We start from the raw sequence: 18,007 nt of genomic DNA on the forward strand, positions 1-18,007 counted from the left end.
GGCTCGTGATGCTGGCTGCCTGGCCCTGCGCCGGCAGGTCATGCTTCCCGATGGGCCGGCCCAAGGAGGACAGACCCCGGGCACAAAGCGGTCCCCACCCCCTTCCAGGGAAATGTGTGCAGCCCACCAGTGGGGGTTCCCTTCAAGAGCACCTCCGACTGCCGACTCACATGCCCTCGGCTGCTCTTCCCCGGGTCCCGGGCTCCGACCCTTAATGAACTGTTCAGACATGAATGAAATGCCGTCTGGGAGCAGCCCTTGCTCCGCAGGCCTCACATGTTGCCCGCCTGCTGCCTGGTCTGATGCAGGGCGGAGTCCACATCAGCCCCAGCTGAGCAGATGCCTGCCAGTCACACTGGCTGCCCACCTGTGTGCCCGCCTGACCGTGTGCCACCCTCCCTGCTCCCTGAGGCTTGTGGGTCAGAGGGCGTTTGTCTTTACACTTCATGCTCAGGCCATGCGTGGGGTGGGGATCTGCTGACTCCAGGGCAGGAGCGCAGGTTAGGGCACGACTGGCTGCCCCACCCACCGGCCCGCCCCTGCCCTCCTGCACCCCGCCATTCTCTATAGCCACCACACCCCTTGGCCCACCTTACCCCTGGCCTCTGAGCCTGGGAGCCCTACACCGGCGTTACCCCTGCTGCACTAACAGGTCACCTTCTGGGGGGCCATCTGGGCACTGGGGGCTGTTCCGCCCCCCTGGACCCACCCACTTGAGGCTGGCACCTCCCAAGTCCGCATACCATGGGGCGGTGACCCCTGCCTGCCCCTTCCCCTGGCCTCTCCATGGGCTCCCACCCTCCCAGCACACCATCCCATCCAGGCCCAGACCCTGACGCTGTTCCAGGGGTGCCAGGACCCTATCGGAGTAGCACATGTGGACACCCCCCAGTTCTGGGGTGGGCAGTTTGCACCTCTGCGGGGGCACCTCAAACAACTGAAGGGTGGCCCACACCCAGGGCAAGCGTCTCAAAAGCACAGGGGTGCAGAACCCCTCCCGCCTAATTCCCAGCCACAGTGCCTAGGAACCTGTGCCCCCTCCCCTCCCCTCATCCACCCTCTGCTCTCTCACTGACCCTCAGCTCACCCAGTTCTGTCCCCTGAGGCCCCAGCTCCTGGGCCAGGCTCTTCCCTCCCTGCCCACCCCACCTCCCCTTCCTATCAGCCCCCCACATGCTGAGGGCGCTTCTTGTAATAGTTACTGCTGCTTAACAAATCACCCACCACCTAGCATTTGGAAACAGCATTGTCTCCTGATTTCTGTGGATCTGGAATTCAAGGGCAGCTCAGCTGGGTTGCTCTGGGCTCTCATGAGGTCGCGGACAGAGGTCAGCTGGGGCTGCATCAGCTAAAGGCCCAGCTGGGGCTAGGGCCTCAACTCACAGGGCAGGGACCTTAGAGGAAGACGGGGAAGCAATGAAGCTGGACTTTGGTTGTAGTATCCACATTGTTCACTAATCAAGACGTATGTGTTCCACCAGGGTAAGATATCAGCAGTAGGGGGACTCGATGTCGGCTAGACACGGACCCTCTGTACTACGTTTGCAACTTTTCTGTGAACCAAACTATTCTAAAAAAGCTTATTTAAAAAATAAGAAAAATCCAGTTCCAGGGTCCGTGCTGCTGCCAGTTTCCCATTCCCTGCAGACAGGCACGTCCTTTCCCGCCGCCGCTCCTTCTTCCTGGGCGGTGGCACGGCCTGAGTGACACGTCCACAGCCCGGCCCCGGCCCTCCTTCCCCAGGGATCTCGTGCTCCCGGAGAACGGGGACCCCTGGGCAGAGCGCGGACCCCAGCGCAGAGCAGGGACTGATACGCACCGGGAGCCAGCGCTGGCGATCACGTGCATTGGGTGACGAGGCTCAGTTTCCCCACCTGTGGAAGAACAGAAGCGATACCCAGCTGATTGTCAAAACTGAACAAGGCGACGTGTTTAGGGAAGGAGTTACTGAGAACAGTCAGAAGCTTGCCGGGGTGCCAAAACACGTGCCGAAACCCGGGATCGAACCAGGGACCTTTAGATCTTCAGTCTAACGCTCTCCCAACTGAGCTATTTCGGCCGCGCGGCAAAGGCCGCTCTCATCCCGACTCCGCCCCGCGTCGCGCAGACCGCGCGCAGGCGCAGCTCACCCCGCACTCACTGGTCGCGCATGCCTCGTAGGGTCACGCCGAAAGCTGGTCGCAGCATCGTCTCTGTGGCGCAATCGGTTAGCGCGTTCGGCTGTTAACCGAAAGGTTGGTGGTTCGAGCCCACCCAGGGACGGGCTTTAGACTTTTGCCCTCCTGGGTGGGGAGAAAGTGAACGCCTGATCCCTGCTTTTGCGAGCCGGCCCCCGCGCACCCCCTTGTCCCTCTGTTCCGTGTGGGGCGTCCGGGGACGCGCGGCGGGGACGTGGCCACGGCTGCGGAACGTCCCAAGACCGGGTTCCGGTTTCCGCGCAGCAGCCGAGCCGCTTTGGTCGAAGGCCCCCGGGCACCCGGAGCGCCAAAGCGGAAGGACCCCGGAGGTTGTCTGAAGGCCGAGGGCAAGATGGCGGCGCTGGCTGGTGAGCGGGCCGGGGCGGCGGGGTCGGGGCGTTGTTGGCTACGCTCGGAATTGCAGGGAAAGCCGTTCTGCAGTAAGAAAATGGTCGGTGGCAGCAACGAGGCGGTTTCCTTCCCGTGCTGGGTCGCGGGTCTCTTAGCTCGTCGCCGTACAGCGGCCTCAGGGCGAGAGCGGTGGGTCCAGAAGCGCATGCACTGCGCTCGGAGCTGGACCCAGAGCCCCGCATTCTCAGGTGGGGGGACCGAGGCTCCGAGAGGAGCGGTTTGCACCGAAGGTGGGCCGAGCAAGCAGTCAGCCCGTCTTCCCGGCCCAGCGTCCGAAACCCCAGAGCCCCCAGGGCCTGGAGCCTCGCTGGCGCCCGTGATCCGACGCACACCTGTCAGGCACTGCCCAGGCTGAGGACACACCCTGGGGGGGAGGCGGGCACCACACAAGTGTGGGCATGGAGGTAGGGCAGGAGACGGGGCGAGGGGGCCTGGGGCCCGCATGTCCCGGGGCGTCTGAGCTGACACCTGCCCCGTGAGAAGGTCCTGCACAAGCGGGCAAGGGGCTCTAGTGCAAAGGCCCTGAGGCAGGAGCGGCACCGACGCGCAGGAAGAAGGGGAAGGTGCCCTGCAGGGAGTTTGGCTTTTTGTCCCTGGGCCGAGGGATTCGAGGCAGGGAAGGGACAGTTTGGTTTGTGTTCTGAAAGAGCCCTCTTTGCCAGCCTTTTATTACGTGACCTTGACAGAGACTGAGTGGAGGAGGGAAGGTGAGCCTGGTGTGGTCATGATGGGCAAACAGGTGGAGGCCGGACCCTGCGGTCGGACGCAGAGGCCTGAGTGCACGCGTGGCCTGTGAGGGTGCCCGCAACTCACTGCCCCCACCCTGCGCTTCCCCCTGCAGCTCCTGGCCTGCTCCGCCCGGTCCTTGCCCTGCGGTGAGTACCTGCCTCTCTGACCCTGACCACCTGCCCTGGCTGGGGGGGTTGGAGGGCTCAGACGGGAGGTTTCAGAGTGTCTCTGTGCTGGGAGGGGCCCTCAGCAGCATCAGACAGGGGGCGGCCTGCTCAGAGTCCCAGCGCGAGTCAGAGGCCACACCTGGAACAGCAGTCTACACTCCAGCCGGTGACGCTGGGGCCCTTGGTGGGGACAGTCCGTGGTGGCGGCGCCTACATGCACCTGCCCTCGTGCCCTCAGAGCTCCCGCATTACCTGCCACAGGAAGGCGCTTGGTGCCCTGGCTCAGAGGGCAGTCCCGCACAGGGACAGGAAGGCATGTGGCCGCCAGACCCTCTGCGAGGACAGAGCGGGAACCAAGCCCCCAGCACTGTGGGACCAGGGACATGGCAGATCTAAGGGGAGAGTCTTCCGGATGGAGGGGAGTTGGGGGGCTTCGAGGAGGCCACAGGCCTGGGCTGACTTTGCCTGGGGTTGATGAGGGCTTCTTCCTAGAAATGAACTACACGTTCATTGCGGATGAAAGGAAATACGGGAGAAATGAGAGAACCAGGCACCCTCTGGACGGGGGTCACAGACCCTGTGGAGGGACGGGAGGCATGTCTTCAGTGTGTCCAGACCCTGCACCTCTGCCTTTGGAGGCCAGCAGCAGGCAGCACAGAAGTGGATGGTGTGTCAGTGAAATAGGTGCCCAGACCAGGCAGAGGGCCGGGTTCGGCCATAGTCCCACCCTCCCTGCCCCAGGGCAGCCCCATCACGGCCCCTCGAGGCTCCTCTTCACATGCACTCTGTCCCCACAGCTCTGGCGTGGTTGCGGCTGTGCAGGTCAGAGGTGTCCATCTGAGCGTGGCCACTGACGGTCCTAGCAGGTGAGGCCGCCCTGCTGGGAGCCAGCACACCCCAGAGCCCCCTTGTCCCCGCAGAGGCCCAGGGTGACTCCAGGCCCTCCCGGCACCTGGCAGGATGGAGTGGCTCTCAGAGGCCTGCCCAGTACCCCCCTGGTGTCCGGCTAATGGCTGCACGTCCCCAAGCGAGAGGGGCTCCCGCCATAGCATGAGTCAGCCCACCCATGCTCCAGACAGGGAACCGAGTCCCCGAGAGGATGGGCCTGGTGGGGCCACTGCCAGGCAGGCCACCTTCCGTTCCTTCGTGCAGCAGGCAGGTCCCGCCCAGGCCCAGGCTGTGACCGCAGCTTTGTCCTGTCCTCTGAGAGGCCACTGTGGCCAGACCCCGGGGTGGGCTCGGGGGGGAGCCCACACCCGGCTAACGCCTCCCGTGCCCCATGTCCTGTGCCCAGCACCAAGCCTGCTGTGTCCATAGCCGGAGCTGTGGTCTCCAAACCCAGCGCACTTCCCAGCAGTCGGGGCGAGTATGTGGTGGCCAAACTGGACGACCTCATCAACTGGGCCCGCCGGGTGAGCCCCCCACCCCTCCCGTCCCTGGGGCCTTCCCCTGCATGCCCACATGGGTGATGTGCACACACACATATGCACGTCGGCCAGGGCTTGAGACTGTCTCAGGGTGCATGTCCCACCCTGTCTGCTCCTGGCCCTAATGTCCCCTCAGCTTTTCCCGTTCTCTTTTTCGTCTTTTAACATAATTTTTCTTAACTTGAAAAGCAATGTACTGGTAACAGCCCCTTACAGCAAAAATCCAAAACCATCCTCGTCCCCAGCGTCACCCAGCGACAGTTGGCACGTTGTGTCATCTCTGACCATGTGCGTGTCTGTGTATCCCACTGGATATGCGTCCTTTGTCGTGGCACAGTGGCTTCTTTCAGTGCCCGCGGGGTGCTGGGCCGGGCCCGGCTGCAGTCCGCTGTCTCGCACGGACGTGTGCTGCTGTGTCTGCCTTCTGCCAAACATACTACAGCAAAGGCCCGCCAGGGCTGGCAGCTCCGGACGGGGGTGTCTGACGTGCATACACGACCCAGAGACGCTGGCAGCGTCGGCCAGCATGGCAGTGGTCAGGCGGCCCTGCGTGCTGGGCAGCCCTTACCCACTGTACCCGCATCGGCACCACAGTGGGATGGTGGGGGCCACTTCTGGGTCCCAGACTAGACATAGCAGAGAAAGCTCTGGAAGAGGAGCACAGCTGTGGGGAAATCAGGCATCAGAGGGTGGCTGTGGGCGTCTAGGAGGGCTTCCTGCGGGAATTGGCACTTGAAGTCCTTGGACACAAGGAGGCACTGGGGACAGGACCCTAGTGAGGGCTGAGTGTGCCACATGTGGCTGCCAGTGGGACGTGCACAGGAGGATGGGGCTTAAAATTTACCAGGTCACGTGAACTGTTGTTACAACTAATTTCACCTGGTATTTTAGCTTTTCTTCCTTTTTTGGTAGCCTGACTGCAGGCAGGTGTTGACCTGTAGGCCTCACACACTTCACCTTCCTTTCTGGTAGCCTTTTGGGGCCTGGGGGCCACATGATTGCTCTGGGGGACGTGGCTGATGTATTGTTAAGAAAGGCTAGAAATCAGGTTTTTCCATGTGAATCACCCCGTTTCCTTAAGCATGGTGGGCCAGTCACCCACGGGCTGACCACCTTGGCCCCCGCAGAGCTCCCTGTGGCCCATGACTTTTGGCCTGGCCTGCTGTGCCGTGGAGATGATGCACATGGCGGCACCCCGCTACGACATGGACCGCTTCGGCGTGGTCTTCCGGGCCAGCCCGCGCCAGGCGGACGTGATGATCGTGGCTGGGACGCTGACAAACAAGATGGCCCCCGCACTCCGCAAGGTAGGCCTGGCCCTGGCCCTGCCACACGCCCCCCTGCACTGGCTTGAGCCACACACAGACCCGCCCTGCTGTCTCTTCCAGGTCTATGACCAGATGCCAGAGCCTCGCTATGTTGTGTCCATGGGGAGGTGAGTACCAGGCGGCTGGTGCTGTGACAGACACACCTGCGACACGCTGGCCCACTTCTTCCTAATCTGTGCCTCTCTGCATGTTCAGTGAGGTCGCCCCGTGCACAGAGGACAGTGAGACGCATCTGCCCCATTCCCGCTGCCCGCCCCCAGCAGCCCATCTGATTTCCATGTCCCTGCTCTGGGAACATATGTGCCGCCTCCTTTCTCACTGCCACTGTCACACAGGCCTTTCCCCGTAGCGTTCTAAGCTGTCCAGCCACTTAACGTTTTTGTTAAGGTAGAATTCAGGTGCCGTGAGGTCCACCCTCCTGAGGTGTACGGTTCCTGGTTTCAGGGTGTTCAGTGCTGGGACACCAGCACCGCTAATTCCCAAACATCCCATTGTCCCGGAGAGCAGCCCTGCCCCCGGGGGGCAGCCCCTCCCCAACACCCACAAGCCCACGTTCTGTCTGGGTTTGCCTGCTGTGGACGTTCCACAGAAGAGGGTTCATGCTTTGTGGGGCCTTCGGTGTCTGGTGTCCACCTGAGCACCATGTTCAGGGCCCATCTGTCCACTTCTGCCCCACCTGCACCCACATAGGCCTCGGGCCCCGTCTTTTCCTGTGTCTGGAAGGTGGGAGAGGGCGGTGCAGGCAGTGTGGCCCTGACAGCACCCCTCCCCGCCAGTTGCGCCAACGGAGGGGGCTACTACCACTACTCCTACTCGGTCGTGCGGGGCTGTGACCGCATCGTGCCTGTGGACATCTACGTGCCAGGTGGGCCCCCGTGAGGAGCCTGTGCCCACCCCGCCCCGAGGAGGAAGTGGCTCCCTCCCCTGAGGATAAGCCGGCGGGGTCCACGGGGGGACCAACACCCAGCCGGTCCCTCCACCGCCCCTCGAGCATCTCCCCAACCGAAGGGCCTTGGATTCAACCAGACATTGGACCAGGCCTGTGTCGGGGTTACACTGAGCTGTGGGGGGGCTGTCACCTCGAAACTAGTTTCATGGGCCTCCACCTGGTAGGGACAAAACCAAAGCAGAAGTGTGGTTAAAACAGAAGAGCCAGAGACACAGAGTCCAGCGCCCATGGGGGAGGCCCAGACCACCATCCCTGTGGACAGGGAGACTGAGGCACACAACAACCCCCCCCCCCGCCCCGCAGGCTGCCCGCCCACGGCCGAGGCCCTGCTGTACGGCATCCTGCAGCTGCAGAGAAAGATCAAGCGCGAGAAGAGGCTCCAGATCTGGTACCGCAGGTAGTGCGGGCTGCCTGACCTCTGGGAGCCGGTCAATAAACCTTTATACCCGCCCCACCACCACCCGCCCCCTGTTGCGCACAGAGGGCCCGGGGAGGTGGGAGGGTGCTGTCCTGGCAGGTCCAGCCTCTCTGTCCTGCACCTGCGCATGGACGTGCTGGCTGCGGAGGTAGTCGGCCAGCCCCGAGAACCCGCCTTTGCGGAAGGACTGTGGGGGGGTGGGGGCGTGGCCGTGGGCAGGCTCAGAAACCAGCACCTGCCATCTTCCCCGAGAACATTTGATAGATTATTTTTCTTTCTCGGGGGTGGGGGAGCGGCTGAACAAACAGTTGGATGGCACTACCGGCCGGCCCTGCGGCAGCTTTATTTCATCCCCAGGGCCGCGGGATCGGGTAGCTGTGTCCACCGGGGCTCTGGGAAGCCCGCCCCTCCCCGTGTCGCTGTGGTGGGGCCTGAGCGCGCAGCTGGCCGCAGAGGCACTGGGTGGCAGTGAGGGGTGGTCCTGAAGCAGCCCTGGTCCCGAGCTGGCAGTGGGGAGGGCTCAGTGCTTGGTGACCAGCGGTGTGATCACGCGAGGGAAGGCATAATAGCGGCAGTCGGCCGGGGGGACCAGCTCCATCTCCTGCGTGTGGATGTTCTCTCGCCTGAAGCCTGCCTCCAGCAGGGCCAGCACCTGCGTCTCCTGGTGGGAAGGAGGTGCCAGGTCACCTGCAGGGCCCTGGTGCCCCCGCTTCCTGGGACAGCGTCTAGAAACGCCCAGAACCCTGGGGCCAGCCAGGGCAGGGGCCGAGCGGTCCCCTCCCGTGGCCCGTTGGCCGCAGAACGAGGAAGCCTGAGTTTGACGGGACTCCGGGTGTGTAAATATGGCCACGGCTCCCTGGCTGTCACATCACCAGGCTGCCCACTACACGTCCCATAGGGGCCAAGACTGGCATGGCTAAGCTAATAACGATGTACTGGGTAGAGGTGGGCCTGTCAGCCAGGGTGGGAGCTTGGGCTGCACCCCCATATCCCAAGGGCACTTAGGAGCCATGGAAGATCCAGGAGCTGGGGAGGCACCTTGTTCAGTATTTTAAGTAGAGGCTCGTAATAAACCCGGATGACCCCGAGGTCGGGGGAGGCCATGCCAGCTGCCTCCAGGCCCAAGGATGCTCCCAGGCTGGGTGGGGAGGGGAACCCCAGGGTGCCCCCCTGCAGCTGCCACACCTGGAACATGGTGGTGAGGTCGGAGTACTTGGACTTCATCAGTTCCCCCCAGGAGGTGAGGTTGCAGTAGGTGAGGACGCCCCCTGGCTTCAACAGGCGGAAGGCATGGCCCTGGGAGGGGGAGAGCGTTCAGGGGGGACGTGCAGGGCTGGGCCGAGGCGGTCACCAGCAGACCCCCTGTGTCCCGGCAAGTCAGCATGGCACCCGGCCCTACCCTGATGAAGTTGAACTGGTGTGTGTGCCAGGTCTCCTCGGACAGTGGGTATGTGTCGTACAGGATACCTGCATGGGAGGGTGGGAGCCACAGGGTCAGGGCAGCGGGACCCGCATGCAGCCAGGAACCCCAAGGGCTGTGCCCAGAGGCCGCCATGCTGCCTCCACCTCTGCACACCTCCCGTTCGGATGCCCCTTTAGGCACCCACCCAGACTCCCCAAGTGCCAGGCCCTGTCCATGTCCTGGTATCCCCCCAGGCTCTGTCACCCCAGATGACAGAGTATGTCCTTCACAAGGTCCCTCGAGCAGAGCCTCCTCACCATCAAAGTGACCGTCCGGCAGGGCGGGTGCCACCTCTTCCCACAGGCCTTTCAAGGGAACCACCTGGGGGCAGGGAAGAAAAAAAAAGAAGGCTGAGGATCAGAGGGGTCCCAGGACTTCCCACCTGCTCAGGAGAGGCCAGGGACTCCCCAGGGAGAAGGCCGCCTCTCCCATCTCTGCAGACACCTCGGTGCTCAGTACTCTCTGGGGGCAGGGCCTTCACCCCAAGCAGTGGGCTGATGGAGACCCACGGGCAGAGGTGGGCACCTTGTGCGGCTGCCGCTGGGCCCAGTCCTGGAGCCGCTGGAAGACGCCGTCATTGCACTCGATGATCCAGTGTTCATCGATGGGGGCCTCCTGCAGCTTGGAGGCTGCGATGGCCATGCCAAAGCCCACCTCCAGGACCCGGCCCCCTGAGCAGACAGAGCGCCTGGGCAGCACTCACCAGGCCCGGACTGGGGAGGCTGCCCAGAGGGAGGGCAGGGGCGGCCCTTGGCACACACAGACTTTTGCCACAAGGAGGCGAGGGCAATTGGGGCAGAGCTGAGGGTGGGCACAACACAGCAGCCCTGGTGGGGAAGAGCGCGGGCCCTGGCCAGTGGCAGGGAGGCAGCGGACAGCGGACCCTGGACTTTGAGCCCCGGCCCACGCTGTTGGCGCGGCGGCTTATCTGTCCCCTCCCCTGCCGCCCTCCCACCCTGGAGTTCACAGAGAAGGGTCAGGGAGGGCCAGGCCAGGAACCACTGGGAGGCCCGAGTGTACCCCAGGCGGAGAGACGCCCTATGCACGAAGGAACACTGGGTGTCCTGCCGTTATACCGGGAGCCTGGGGCCTGAGCACCCCTCGGGCTCGGCTCGGGTACCCGCGGCGCGAGCCCGCCCCGCCCCCGCCCCAGCTGTCTCCGGCCTCCCGCGATCCCCGGCTATTCTTATCCAGGGGGCGGGGACAGCCCTCCCTGGCGTCCAGTAAGCTACCCTCGGGCAGGGGCGGCGGGGGCCTCATCACCGCTGGAGAGGAGGTCCCGGTACCGGCGGGCTTCTGCGGTGCACAAGCCCCGTGCCTGCAGCATCCCCGTGGGCTCCCCGTTGCTCCCCGCACAGGCAGCCCCCTTTTCCAGGCGGGGAAACGGGGGCACAGAGCGGCGCCGGCGCGCACCGGCCGGGGGGCTACCTCTGGAGGCGGCGGCGGCTGCCAGCGCGTGCATGTAGGGGGTCTCCCAGCGCTCCATGACCGGCTTGCCCAGGATCTGCAGGTGCGTGTCCGCTGCGTCGTAGGCCGCGGGTGCCGCACGCCACCCGGTACTACAGTTCTCGCCTGGCGCAAAGATAGGGGTCGGGGCGGGAGCGCTCATGCTGCTGGTGGACGGCGCGTGGGTCCTCGGGCGGCGCGGCCTGCAGAGCCTGCGGGGCCTTGTGGGGCGGGGACGGGGGCGGGGGCAGGGGGCGGGGCCGTGCGGGGTGGGGGCGGAGGGGCGTGGTCGTGCCGACAGCGGGGTGGGGCCCTTGGCGGGGCGTGGTCGCTCCGGGGCGGGGCCTGGACGGGGGAAGGCGCGGCGGACCCGCCTGCGGACTGCGCGGCGTTCCGAGCGGCCTCTAGCGGCCGCTGCGCGAAAGGTGGCCCGAACGGTGTCCCGGAACCCGGCCGCCGCCCCCTCCTCGCGGAGTCCAGCGCCTGGTCTGCGCAGCGGGCAGTGGGCACGGGCGGCAGCAGCGAGCCCTCAGGGGTTTCCCCGAGGAGCCCCCAGGTTCCCCATCTGCCCATACCGCATGAGGCCTCGCTGCAGGCAGGGTAGCCCGTCAAGGTCAGCTGCATCTTCGCCCGCCTTCCTGGGACTGAGTGACCCGAGTCAAGCCGGGTCTTGGTTCCCAGGCTCTGAAACGGGATTCCCCTTTCCCCTAATCACATGGAGGGACACCAGTCGTGAGTCCTGAACTCTCTGACGTGATTGCACATCCCATGGAACTCATGGGGACACTGAGGCCCAGAGAGGCTGAAGGCACTGGATTTGAACCCAGCAGCCTTCCAGCAGCCCTTGAGTGTGTTTCCTGCCCTGCACCTCTTATGACCATCTCTGGACATCTGCTCACACCCCTGACCAGGCTCCAGCCTCTTCCCTGCAGCCCCCACCCCACTCCTGCAGAGCTCCCGTGTACCCATGCGCCCCCTGTGCCTGGACACCTCCTCTTTCCTGGCCTGGTTGCCTTCTCTTTCTGCTTCATGTTTGAGCCCACGCCTTCTCTGGGAGGACCCCAGAATTCCCCCAGGCTTGGTGTGGCCCGGTTAGAAGCTGTTCTATCTCTAAGCACCTCTCTTTGGTAGTTCACTAACCAAATGTATTTCTTCGAGGCTCTCCGGTCCATCTGACAAGACTGGCCCATAGAAAATGCTTGATAAATTCGGAGTGCACCCTGGGGTCTGATGAGGCCTGGGTGTGACAGCACTGATTTCATAAGACCTTCCAGGTAGGTCTCATGTCATCAATTCATGCTGCCTGATGACCTTGAGGGGCTACCCTGGCTGCAGTGAGGCCTGTTTCCCCCCAGGGCAGCAGAGGTGAAGCATGCCTGACTTTCTGAGCATGAGAAACAGGAAACTGCTGGGACTGGGTACCACCGATGTGTCATGACATCAGGACAAGTAGATGTCATCAGACACCTGGGCTGGGTTAACACTGCTTTTCCCCTCATCTGAATCGGTCCTGTCTGGCTTCCCCACCACCAACTGCCATCCTGGGCACTGTGGTGGGCATTTTGCACGCCTGGATCCAAGCACCGTTGGGCTGCCCATGTAAACAGGTGGTATCTACTCAATGTCATCCAACTGAGGTGATGCCCTGGAATGCCCTGCCTGAGGCAGGAGAAGGCAGGCTGTACTTTCCACAAATGTGGCCACTGGAAACCACACATTTGTTATGTGTTAAGTATCTCCATTTCTGTGGGTCAGGAATCCAACTTAGCTGGGTCCTCGGCTTCACAGCGTCTCACAATGTTGCAGTCAAGGTGCCAGCCAGTGCTGGGGTCTCATCTGAAGGCTCAGCTGGGGAAGGGTCTGATTCAACGCTCACTCGCCGGTTGTTGGCAGCACCCAGTTCCTTTGGGCTGTTGGTTGGAAGGTCTCAGCTCCTGGCCACATGGGCGCCACCCCCCAACATGACAGCTTGCTAGACAGAGCCAGCAAGATAAGAGTCTGTTAGCAGACAGATGTCAGAATCGCTTGCAGTCTGATCATGGAAGGGGCGTTCCTTAGCCTAGCCATATTCTGTCCATTAGAAGCCACATACACATGGGGAGGGAGCCCACAAAACTGTGAGTACCAAAAAGTAGGGGTGACTGGGGCTCGTTAGAGGCTGCTGCCTACACAGCCCCTAAGAGGAATCCAGGAGGGGAGCAGTCAGCCAGGAGTGGTGGACAGGGGCTGCCTGACTCCAGGCTACCGTCTTAAAAGACATTTGTATATATGTTTACTTATTTCTGACATATATATTTACTATATATACATGTCTATATATATTATTTTATGATCAGAAAGGTGACACATTTGATCAAAATTTGAAATTTATAGAGTCAGCAAACATCAGCCTGCACAGCCCCTTCTTCTGCCGTTTTGGTGCAACTTGTGACCTAGAATGGTTTTTAAGTTTTTAAGTGGTTGAAAAAAAAAATCAAAGTAAGATTATTTCATAACACCTGAAACTATATGATACTCATGTCTGCATGTGGGTAAAGTTTTGTTGGCATTTGGCTACAACCACTTGTTAATATATGGACTCTGATGCTTTCTGGCTAAAACAGCACAGGTGAGTTGTTGCCGTCAAAACAAAAAATATTTACTTTCTGGCCCTTTACAGAAAAACTTTGCCAGCCCCATTATAGAGCAGTGGGTCACAGGGAATGAAATTCATTCTTCAAATGTACATGGAGTGCCTTACATTGGTGATCTCAGCCCCAACCTCCCCAAGAGCTCACAGTCTACTGGGGGGATAGAGAAGTAAATGACACTTTCTGACATGGCACTGATGACAGAATAAAGTCCCTGTGACTCCTGCCCCATGTCCAGGTATCCGCTTTACCAGACAATGTCCATGTTGCCATATTTTTTTCTGTGTATATAATTTTTATATAATTTTTAAGTTAAAAGGGATAGAACAGATATTTGCACACCCATGTTCACAACAGCCAAAATATGGCAAAAACTCAAGTGCCCATCATGGATAAACAGGTACTCAAACGTGGTCTGTCCACATGTGGAATACTAATTAGCCTTTAAAAGGAAGGACATCGTACATATCAAATGTAGGATCTCAAGAAATGTTTTTTCTTTCTCCCAACACCCTAGATCATTAGTATCAACAACAGAAGATGCAAAGTGAATTTTATAACTATTAAATTATAAAACATAGAAAAAAATTAAAATGCCCAGTTCTGGAAAAGGATGGAATTTAACTGATACGAGCATGTATTTCTGCTGGCAGTGTAAATCCCTTTGGAAAGCAATTTGGCAACACATTTCATCATTTACTAAAATGCTTATAGACCTGACTCAGTAATTTCATTCCTATGAATCTGTCTCCAAAAGTAATATAATGTAATAATCACAGAGATGATTATTGCAGCGTTATTTGTGATCTCAGAAACAACCTGAACATACAGCAATAGAGGAATGTTTAAATGAATTATGGCTTACCAACTACATAGAATATTATGTTAACATGATAATCATGCACATTATGTAGCAACAGGAAAAATGTTTATGATATAATTTTTTTTGACTTTTTAAAAAATTTTGTTATCATTAATCTACAATTACATGAAGAACATTATGTTTACTAGGCTCTCCCATACCCCAAGTCCCCCCCACAAACCCCAAACCCCATTACAGTCACTGTCCATCAGCATAGTAAGATGTTGTAGAATCACCACTTGTCTTCTCTGTGTTGCAAAGCCCTCCCCTTTCCCCCACCCCACATGATACATGCTAATCATAATACCCCCTTTCTTCTTCCCTGCCCTTATCCCTCCCTACCCTCCCATTCTCCCCAGTCCCTTTCCCTTTGGTAACTGTCAGTCCATTCTTGGGTTCTGTGATTCTGCTGCTGTTTTGTCCCTTCAGTTTTCCTTTGTTCTTGTACTCCACAGATGAGTGAAATCATTTGGTATTTCTCTTTCTCCTCTTGGCTTATTTCACTGAGCATAACACCCTCTAGCTCCATCCATGTTGTTGCAAATGGTAGGATTTGTTTTCTTCTTATGGCTGAGTAATATTCCATTGTGTGTATGTACCACCTCTTCTTTATCCATTCATCTACTGAGGGACACTTAGGTTGCTTCCACTTCTTGGCTATTGTAAATAGCGCTGCGATAAACATAGGGGTGCATCTGTCTTTTTCAAACTGGGCTGCTGCATCCTTAGGGTAAATCCCTAGGAGTGGAATTCCTGGGTCAAATGGTATTTCTATTTTGAGCATTTTGAGGAACCTCCATACTGCTTTCCACAATGGTTGAACTAACTTACATTCCCACCAGCAGTGTAGGAGGGTTCCCCTTTCTCCACAGCCTCGCCAACATTGTTGTTGTTTGTCTTTTGGATGGTGGTGATCCTTACTGGTGTGAGGTGATATCTCATTGTAGTTTTAATTTGCATTTCTCTGATAACTAGCGATGTGGAGCATCTTTTCATGTGTCTGTTGGCCATCTGAATTTCTTCTTTGGAGAACTGTCTGTTCAGCTCCTCTGCCCATTTTTTAATTGGATTATTTGCTTTTTGTTTGTTGAGGTGCGTGAGCTCTTTATATATTTTGGATGTCAAGCCTTTATCGGATCTGTCATTTATGAATATGTTCTCCCATACTGTAGGATACCTTTTTGTTCTATTGATGGTCTCCTTTGCTGTACAGAAGCTTTGTAGCTTGATATAGTCCAGCTTGCTCATTTTTGCCTTTGTTTCCCTTGCCCGGGGAGGTATGTTCATGAAGAAGTCACTCATGTTTATGTCCATGAGATTTTTGCCTATGTTTTTTTCTAAGAGTTTTATGGTTTCATGACTTATATTCAGGTCTTTGATCCATTTTGAATTTACTTTTGTGTATGGGGTTAGACAATGGTCCAGTTTCATTCTCCTACATGTAGCTGTCCAGTTTTGCCAGCACCACCTGTTGAAGAGACTGTCATTTCCCCATTGTATGTCCATGGCTCCTTTATCGAATATTATTTGACCATATATGTTTGGGTTAATTATGATATAATTTTAAATTAAAAAAAGGGATGCCAATTATACCCTGTAATGACTATGCTGTAAAAATCATATGTGTAAATGCATAAGATTTAAAAGAAAACATGAATAATGGGATATGTGGGGGGTCTTGATAACAAGGGGAGTCTAGTAACTATAATGTTCAAATAATTGTACATCAACCATACCAAAACAAACAAACAAATAAATAAATAAATAAGAAAACATGGAAAAGCGGACTCTAGGATGTGTAAATTCATAGTAATTAAAAAATACACTTGTCAGAAAAAAAAGGGGGAAGGACATCCTGACACCAGCTGCAATGTGGATGGACCTCGAGGACACGGTGCTCAGTGACATAAGCCAGACACAGGACAGACCCTGTCTGACCCCCTCCCAGGAGGTCCCCAGAGGAGCCCCATCCACAGAGACAGAAAGTGGACGGTGGGCCCAGGGGCTGGGGGAGGGGATGGGGAGTGTTTCATGGGGACAGAGCTTCCGCTTGGGAAGATGGAAAGTTCTGGAGATGGGGGGTGGGGACGGCTGCACGACATGCAAATGAGCTTCATGCCCTGAGCTGTGCTCTGAGAAATGATGAAGATGGTAAATTTTGTTGTTTATTGTACAACAGTAAAAGAAAGGGACCAAAACTGTATTTTGTGTATTGGGTGTGCATATATTTATGTTAGGAATAAGTTCAGAAAAGTGTCCACATTTTTGACACAGCATTTGCCCTAAGGTGGGAGGGGAAGGAAATGGATGGTCGGGGGGAAATCCAGCTATTAATCTTTTTAAAAAGATCTGCAGTAAGTGTAACAAAATCCTAACAGGTGTTCATTTCTGTGGCAGGTATGTGGCTGTTTGTTCCTTTACCCCGGCAGATGTCTGTACTTTAAAAAATTATATTATTTTGAACAATTTATGTCTGGCTTTCTTCACTGGACCATATCCTGTGCATTTATTCACACCATTCCTGGCTTGTTTATCCAGTCACCAGGGGATGGACGTGTGTTGTTTAAAATTGTCTGCTTTTCTGATGGTGGGCTGTGAGTATCCTGGGGCACGGGTGCACAACTCAGCCGCTGTTTTGGGGGTAAACACCTCAAGGTAGAGTCCTTACACTTCCACCACTGGAAGGGCAATGCTGCCTCCCTTTGATATTTGCTCAGACCATCACCGACAGCTACCTCAGCCTGTTCCCAACGCTCTATGTCCAGGTGTCTCAGACATGTCCTTCCAGCTCCCTGCGCCCCCACAGTGGGAAGCCAGCCCCCCCAAGTGTTACGGATTTATTTTGACCTGCAAAACTTTATAGACAGGTGTGTGAGGACAGTCCCCGGGGGAGGGGGGGAACAGAACACCTGCCTGGTGCCTCCTGGGGCCCCTCCTCCATTGAGCCTCCCCTTCCTACCTGCAAATGGGGACTAATGGGGTACTCCCATCTGGTGGCTACTCTGTCGGGTGAGCTGGAGGCCAGCCTGCTTTACAAACTGTAACGTGGGCAAGGTGGAGTATATTTTAAATGTTTTGTACTGTTTGCCTGCAATTTAGGCCCTTCAGTCCATACATTCATTTAACTTTATGATGATGACGACTAAATTAAATGATCAGGCTCTCTGGCCCTTTACAGGAAAACTTTGCCAGCCCTATTATAGAGCAGTGAGTCATAGGGAGTGAAATTCATTCATTCATCAAACGTATATGGAGTACCTTACATTGGCAAATCCAAGCCCCTACCTTCCCTAGAGCTCACAGACTACCAGAGGGCTAGAGAAGTAAATGACACTTTCTAACATGGCACTGATGACAGAATAAAGTCCCTGAGAGAGTGGAAAGTCACCAGGCAGCAAGTACTGCCATCTGACAACAGCACACAGCTCACTCAGCTCCTCATCATGGTCGGTGCAGACCTGATGCATTGACATGTTGGGTGGATTCTTCTGTTGTGGGGACCATCTTGGGCACTGCAGGACCCTCAGCAGCAGCCCTGGCGTCCACCCAGTAGATGTCAGGACCACCCCCAGTGGTGACACCCCCACTACATCTCCGGACAGGGCCATGTCCCCTGGGGGTTGGGACAAGCATGAGGGAGAAACACCGGTGTGACCAACCAAGGGCAGGCACAATCCCACAATCTTTGGCATACAGTAGGGACTCTGTTTCCATAACCACTTAATTTTTTTTAAATTAAGATATCACTGAAATACAGTTTTATGAAGGTTTCACATGAGCAACATTGCGGTTCCAACATTCACACATATTATTAAGTCCCCCCCCACCCCACTGCAGTCACTGTCCATCAGTGCAGTGAGATGCTACAGAGTCTCTGCTTGTCTTCTCCATGCTGTGCTGCCTTCCCGGTGACCTACCTATGAGTGCTAATTATAATGGCCCTTAATCCCCTTCTGCCTTCCTCCCCACTCACCCTCCCCAACCCCTTCCCTTTGGTAACC

General features: G+C 57.2%; 2 protein-coding genes and 2 non-coding genes across 7 annotated transcripts; 2 read left to right on the plus strand and 2 right to left on the minus strand.

The window, feature by feature from the left end:
• Positions 1 to 1,986: 1,986 nt before the first annotated feature.
• TRNAF-GAA (transfer RNA phenylalanine (anticodon GAA)) lies at positions 1,987 to 2,059 on the minus strand. Its single transcript has one exon. It is a non-coding gene; the product is annotated as a tRNA-Phe (tRNA).
• A 129-nt stretch (positions 2,060 to 2,188) lies between these two features.
• On the plus strand, positions 2,189 to 2,262 carry TRNAN-GUU (transfer RNA asparagine (anticodon GUU)). Its single transcript has one exon. It is a non-coding gene; the product is annotated as a tRNA-Asn (tRNA).
• Positions 2,263 to 2,324: 62 nt separating this feature from the next.
• Positions 2,325 to 7,645, plus strand: NDUFS7 (NADH:ubiquinone oxidoreductase core subunit S7). 4 transcript variants are annotated; one of them, XM_057489610.1, is made up of 9 exons: positions 2,325 to 2,545; positions 3,275 to 3,295; positions 3,430 to 3,463; positions 4,282 to 4,350; positions 4,779 to 4,896; positions 6,039 to 6,218; positions 6,300 to 6,346; positions 7,016 to 7,104; positions 7,492 to 7,645. In XM_057489610.1, exons 1-9 carry the CDS (start codon positions 2,530 to 2,532, stop codon positions 7,587 to 7,589), a joined length of 672 nt encoding a protein of 223 aa, XP_057345593.1. In that variant the 5' UTR covers positions 2,325 to 2,529; the 3' UTR covers positions 7,590 to 7,645. The 4 variants fall into 4 exon arrangements, with proteins under 4 accessions (XP_057345593.1, XP_036745813.1, XP_036745814.1 ...); XM_036889918.2 differs by lacking the exon at positions 3,275 to 3,295 and having other exon boundaries at positions 2,325 to 2,617; XM_036889919.2 differs by lacking the exon at positions 3,275 to 3,295.
• A 464-nt stretch (positions 7,646 to 8,109) lies between these two features.
• GAMT (guanidinoacetate N-methyltransferase) lies at positions 8,110 to 10,751 on the minus strand. The gene is made up of 6 exons (XM_036889920.2): positions 10,497 to 10,751; positions 9,594 to 9,739; positions 9,326 to 9,389; positions 9,006 to 9,073; positions 8,792 to 8,902; positions 8,110 to 8,267 (listed from the first exon to the last, which is right to left on the minus strand). The coding sequence occupies exons 1-6, from the start codon at positions 10,675 to 10,677 to the stop codon at positions 8,127 to 8,129; spliced, it is 711 nt and encodes a 236-aa protein (XP_036745815.1). The 5' UTR covers positions 10,678 to 10,751; the 3' UTR covers positions 8,110 to 8,126.
• Between the last annotated feature and the right edge of the window lie 7,256 nt (positions 10,752 to 18,007).

This window comes from Manis pentadactyla, chromosome 12 (assembly GCF_030020395.1).
Source record: "Manis pentadactyla isolate mManPen7 chromosome 12, mManPen7.hap1, whole genome shotgun sequence".
NCBI classification, from domain to species: domain Eukaryota; kingdom Metazoa; phylum Chordata; class Mammalia; order Pholidota; family Manidae; genus Manis; species Manis pentadactyla.